At 42.6% G+C, this 6,537-nt stretch overlaps 1 protein-coding gene across 2 annotated transcripts in view; it reads left to right on the top strand.

Annotated features, from left to right (window-relative positions):
- Positions 1-6,537, top strand: part of CENPO (centromere protein O) — a 14,154-nt gene that overhangs the window by 268 nt on the left and 7,349 nt on the right. The window contains exons 2-5 of one of the 2 annotated variants that reach the window (XM_014546676.1): positions 125-233; positions 1,749-1,900; positions 4,829-4,937; positions 5,614-5,873. In XM_014546676.1, coding sequence (XP_014402162.1) covers positions 188-233; positions 1,749-1,900; positions 4,829-4,937; positions 5,614-5,873 — 567 coding nt within the window. In that variant the 5' untranslated portion in view covers positions 125-187. Of the gene's footprint in view, positions 1-124; positions 234-599; positions 664-1,748; positions 1,901-4,828; positions 4,938-5,613; positions 5,874-6,537 lie in introns of those variants that run through there. The other variant, XM_014546675.1, reaches the window with a different exon arrangement.

Genomic DNA, 6,537 nt, shown 5'->3' with positions numbered 1-6,537 from the left:
GCGGGGCGGGGAAGGGGAGTCCTGGCAGTGACCCTTGGGGTGTTGTTCTACCGTGTAGGTGTGTCTGGAGGTGGCTAGATGTGACTTCCTTGCCATTTTTTCTTGTGTCGGCGCGGAAATCTAGGTTCTTGCTGCCGGCGCCTGGACCGCTTCCCGGGAAGGCTGGTGGATTTGGAAACCTGAGCGGATGGAACTGGCGGACACTTCCAGTCCGGAGGTTGGGTCCGGGGCAGGTATTCAAGCGGCTGTCTCTAATCCTTCGCGGCTGCTGCCCAGAGATGACCACCCCCCCCCCTCTGTGGTGCCTGCCCCATTGGGGAGCGGGACAGTGGAAGGCACTGGGCACGCACACCCCACTTGCGCCGCACAGGTTTCGTGGTTTTTACAATTTGAAGGCAAAACCCCCACCTGCAAAAAGGTGGGACTCGCCTTATTGCCGGTCTGAGGGACCAGCGGCTAAGATCATCAGGGCACAATGAACTTCACATGTTTCTAGGCTCCGGCCCCTTTTTACACCGGTCGTTTGCATTCATCATGTGCTGTGTCTCTTTCCAGGGCTACAGTTCTAACCAGCGAGGTCTCCCTCTCTCTTCCCAGGATTTCGGGGGGCCTTTATGCATGACTCCGTGGGAGAGGCAGTGCCAGGCGGGGGCGTTGGCATCGGTGAGAGCTGGGTTGGAGTCCCGGCTCTGCCGCTGCAAACGCTGTGGCCTTGGGCAGGTTATTTTCCCTTTCTCTGCTTCGTTTTTTACCTGGAAAGTGGGGGTGAATAGCAGCATTGTGGTAGTGTGGGAATTAGATAAACAATTCTTTTCCTGTTTCTCACGGAAAGCATTTAACACACACACACACATATATATACACATATATATGTATATATATGACATATTCAATAAATGCTTTGATTCTTTACGTTTTGCAAGTAAATAACCTAGCACACGTGTGTTAATACGTAGGAAGAGTTCAGCAGATGCTTTATTGGAGTTGATTATGAAAATACGACCTTTACGGTGCAGGCATCCCCCAGAGATATTCCGGGTTCAGTTCTAGAGCGCTGCCATGAAGCAAGTCAGAATCTGCTCACTGGTGTGGGATTGTTGCTTTCAGTTTGTAAAACACACACACACACACACACACACACCCCACTGTACTGGGAAGGGCAGTGAAGGACGCACCGTACAACCAGGTGCACTGGTGTTGGTCCTTAGTCCATCTCTAGGGAACTGACATTTGCCTCTGAGTTTCTGTCCAGCAGGGAGCGTGTTTTCCTCTCTAATATTTGTGGGCCATTCTCTTAGTTTGTGCTCTTATATTTTTCAGAGCTTCAAAGAATTATGCTTTAGCACTTTGGGGAAACATACATAAAAACCAATTTAAGAAACAATTCTACATTTTGAAAAACAGTTTCTGAGAGAGCCAGTGAATTTGGTGACTGTTTTCCGCTGGGTTATTATCACCACGGATAGCTGAGATTAGCTGTATTCAGAGAATGTTCTTTTTTGGACGTTGTCCTGGTTAGGGACTGCTTGCTTGTACATCGGTGTTCAGGCTAAGAGGCTGCTGATCTTTGGTTTCTGTTGTCAGTTCTTCTGGTTTTATCAATTGTGGCCAATGTCTAACAATTAACTAGCCACAAAGTTCTGGGGAAAAAAGGGGAGGGGGGTGTCATCCTTTATTCCCTGCAATGCTTTCTGCTGCCAGAATTGGAAATGCTTGGCTTCTTGAGAAATTCTCTCTGCTTTCTTCAGGTGTGCTCGCTCACTTGGAAAGACTAGAGGCTGAATCCCGTAAAAAATTCGAAGAGCCACAGGGAGCGGAGAGCGCTCTTGGAAACAAGATTCGTAACCTGAGGAGTCTGCGAGATAAACTGAGGGCGGAAGTGAACCGACGTCAGGCCGGAGTGAGTAGGAGGGTGATTGTTGGCAGGCTTCCCTGGTGTGTAAAGAGCATGACCTGGGAATTCGAAAATCTGTATAATGTGATTTACCTGTGATCTTACTGGATTGATTTCAGTCCTTGATCCCTCATCAAACCTGTAGGTCTCGGCTAATATCAACATCAACTAACAATTCTCAGGCATTACTGATGGCCCCGCAGGTTCTAAAACCTGCCCTCCGACATGAACCTGTTGCCCAGGCTCAGTCTGACTTGAGTCATTGGTACCGTGTCATTAGTGCCATTTTTCTGTTGCCCAGACTTGAAGCCTCACAGTAAACATTGACTCTTTCCTCTTTTCAGTTTTCTATCTAGCCCAGGTCCAGCCAGCAAGAACTCGCAAATTTTCTTTTAGGTAGTCTTTGTGCTTCCTCCTCTTCCTTCTCCACTCTATTGCAATAACTCGAGTATTATCCACATCTGCTATAAATATGTATCAGGTGATTTGGATGCCGGGATTGTCACAATAGTCTGCTAGTTGGTTCTCTTCTCTAGTATTTTACTCCTCCAGTAAATCCTACACAGCCAAGAAAATGCTTTCATAAAACACTGTCGTTTCCTTGCTCAAAAACCTTCACTAACCATTCATTGCCCATGGCTATGGTCAGCCTTCTTTTTCTCACCTTCCCACCTCTCTTCCATTGCCCTCTTTACTCGCTTCTCTCTCTCCCTCCTTCCCTCCCTTTACTTTTTTATTAAAGTAAAATATATCTGTAAATATATGTAAAGAGGACAAATCTGCAGAACCGTTTACAAAGTGAACACACCTGTACCACACAGATCAAAGCAGAGAATATTATCAGTGCCCTAAGTCTCCCTCTTGTATCCTAGTCATTTCCCTCAAGGTAACCACTATTCTGATTTCTGTCATCACACGTTGGTTTTACCTGTTTTTGAACTTCATATAATTGTTAAAATTAGAAAATTCATGTCTGGCTTCTTTAGCTGAATATTATGTCTGTGAGATTCATGTTGTTGCATGTAATGGTCATTCTTTTTTTATTGCTGTATAGTAATATGTTATGAATATTCCACAGTTAATTTAGCTATTGTACTGTTGGTGACATTTGGGTTATTGGGGCTGTTTCACTTTGGGTCTATTAAGAATAATGCTGATGCCCTGACCAGTGTGGCTCGATTGGTTGGAGCATCCGGTGCACCAAAGGATTACAGGTTTGGTTCTTGATCAGGTTCTGGGTTTGATCCCCAATTGGGGCGTGTACTGGAAGCAATCCATGGATGTTTCTTGCATTAATGTTTCTCTCCCTCTCCATTCTTCTCTCTAAAATCAATTAAAACACACACACACACACACACACACACACATATTCTCAGGTGACACTTAAAAAGAAGAATGCTGCTATGAATATCCTTGTTCCTGTGTTTTGGTCTAAAAATATACACCTTTCTATTAGGTATGGATTTGGTAGAATTGCTGGGTCACGGGTATGCATATTAGCTTTAGTAAATACTGCCAAACAGCTTTTTTATTTTTTTTAAAATATATTTCTTTATTGATTTCAGAGAGGAAGGAAGAGGGAGAGAGAGATAGAAACATCAATGATAAGAGGGAATCATTGATTGGCTGCCTCCTGCACGCCCGCTACTGGGGATGGAGCCCACAACTCAGGCATGTGCCCTTGGCCGGAATCGAACCTGGGACCCTTCAGTCCGCAGGCCGACGCTCTATCCACTGAGCCAAACTGGCTAGGGCCCAAACAGCTTTTGAAAGTGATTGCACCAGTTTTACATTCCCAGCAATATTGTATAAGCTTTCCATTGTTTTGCATCTTTATCTATAGTTGATATTGTTAGTTTTAAAAATTTGACATTCTGGTGGGAGTATAATAGTATCTCATTGTGAATTAATTTGCATTTGCCTAATAAGTAATGATGTTAAGTACCTGTATTAGACACTTCAGAGTCTTCTTTTGTAAAGTATGCTTTTCAAGGCTTTTGCAAAAATTTTATTGGGTTGTCTACCTCTTTAAGTTGTAGAATTCTTTACGTATTTTGGATATGAATTCTTTGGTATATGTTTTACAAATCTTCTCTTACATTGTAGCTTGCCTTTTCATTCTCTGATGGAGTCTCGTGATGAGCCTTTGTTTTAATGAAGTTTGATTTAGGAATCTAATTTTATGCTTACCGCTCTTTGCCTGGAGGGTACATTGCCTGCAGAATGTTGGGTTCCCTTCTTGATGGGATCTTGGCCCATAGAAAGGCTGCTTTGGTAACTTTGGCCTCGTTTTTTGTCTTAGACTGCTACACAGTCTGGCCTATAGCTTTCTATTTGACTCATATGCCTTGTGATACAAATCAAATGCTCCGAAGGGGGAGCTGCAGGGAAAGCCCAGCTAAGCTCAGAGCATGTATCTTTAACCTTCAGTCTGGCTATTTTGGTGGTTCTGTAATGCCTTCAGACCATTTTGTTTATTTGCTTGTATGTTTGCTTGCTTAGTTTTAGAACTGCTTTTGAGGGGAACCTGCTATGTAGTTCTCAGAGGGAGCGCCAGTCTGAGACTATCTATTGGGCCATTGCTCTCTAAGTGTGCATCCTAGAGTCAGGATTTCTTATCCTGCCACTTGAAAGCTTGCTGATCCAAACCAACTTTCCAGCTTTGCCTCTTTGCAACTCACCCTGTGTTCACACTAGACTTTTCTTCACACCCTTTTCTTTAGCCTCTCACAATACTCTTTAGGCCAGCACGATCCTAGCACTGTGACCCATGAGATTCTTCCTCTACTATGAATTCATAGCACTGGTAGACCACTGTAGCATTTCTTCATTCATTGTGTAATACACATTCTATTCAGCTTTATTCCAGTTTGATGCAAGCAGGACTTTGTGTTATGCCCTTTTGTACCATCTGATTTGCTGCATATCTTTCAGGTAGAAGCCAGTGTAGAACCTGACCAAACATTTGAGGTCAGTGAGCAAGAAGTTTTGGAAAAAAAACGAGAAAATGTGAAATCCATTCTGCAAGCATATCGTTTTACAGGTATACGTTTTTCTAACCTGTTTCAGTCTGGGTCTCTTGTCTCTACTGAGTTAGTTTGCTAGTTGTATTATTAGTCTTGGACTTACTCCTTGAGCATTGGTTTTGCCCCCTCAATATACACAAAAAACTGGCATAGTATTTGTAGGCATCTTTACCTACAATATTGGCCTCTTGGTGCAGCAGATTGATTAGTAGCTGGTTTCAACTATTCATTTTAGCTGTTCAGTGTGTGCCAGATCCTGTACTAGAACTTTCTTTACTTCTGGCTTGCTTTATGCCACTGGTCAAATAGTTTGAGCCCCTCAAGTCTGTTTCACCATTAATATGGGGGTTTAGTCTCATTATCTATGTCACAAGAGGATTGTGGGGAGAACTGGGTACTACCATAAATTATTTAACACTCAGAATAAAAGAGAATAGGTAAATTGAAATTTTCAAAATCTCTTCCTCAATAATTGCTATTTAGGATTTTTCTTCTTCCCACCATCCTATGGTTTTAACTCAAAGTGAGAGTTAATGAGGGGAAAGAGTCTATGATAGTCATTCATTCAACAAACACTTGAGTACACACTATACGTGTGGTCCTAGGTGGTGCTGGAGCAGCTGGTATGAACAGGTGAGTAAGGTACTAACTTTGCCTGACATTTGTTGAGGTGCGTTGTCTTGTTTGCCTCAGGGCTCAGTGGGAAACGGACCAGCCGAGGAGTCTGTGTTTCCATCAGCACTGCTTTTGAGGGGAACCTGCTGGATTCCTATTTTGTGGATCTTGTCATACAGAAACCACTTCGGATACATCACCATTCGATTCCAGTCTTCATTCCCCTAGAGGAGATAGCTGCAAAATACCTACAGAGTAATATTCAGCACTTCCTGTTCAGTCTCTGCGAATACCTAAATGCTTACTCTGGAAGGAAGTATCAAGCAGATCGACTTCAGGTATCTGTCTGGAATCTTATATGGCATTTGATGAGCCCAAGTTAGACTTAAAGGGGACAAAAAAGAGTCAAGTTGTTTTTTTAATGTTTCATAACTGAATTAGAAGTTTGACTATTATCCTTCTAATACTTGGTTTATTATTTATATACAAGCTATTTCCTACTCTCTAACCTGTTGAAACTCTGGATGATGTTGAAGCATGAATACTGGTTAAGGAGTTATTCACGCCTCAGTAGTGATCTTCAAACTTCTATATTTGACCCTTTCTTCCCCTCACAAAATAGAGTATAGTTGCTATACTGTTAATTCAACAGGGATTGATAGAGTACTTACTATGTGCCAAGTGCCTTGCTGAATTGAGTATAAATGCAAAGCAGAATAATGTTTTCTGAAATGTCAGAGGAATACTGTCTATCTTTGCCTGAACTCCTCCCTACTTTCTTAGGATTGCAATTGAGCCTGGGGTTGGGGTAAAAAACAAATAAAACAAAAAAACAGGCAAGAATGAATGCAATAGGGAATAAGTGACTCTTGTAAACTTAGTATTTCCCTCACCATGCATTTGGAATGACACTGAAGCTCCTGGTTGTCATTTGATAAACTGATATGTATATGCAGACAGAAAGCATCTTAGCCCTATATATGATGTCAACGAAATTCTTGG

This window comes from Myotis brandtii, unplaced genomic scaffold (genome assembly GCF_000412655.1).
Source record: "Myotis brandtii unplaced genomic scaffold, ASM41265v1 scaffold454, whole genome shotgun sequence".
Classification (NCBI taxonomy): Eukaryota; Metazoa; Chordata; class Mammalia; order Chiroptera; family Vespertilionidae; genus Myotis; species Myotis brandtii.
This window is presented reverse-complemented; position numbering and strand designations above follow the sequence as displayed.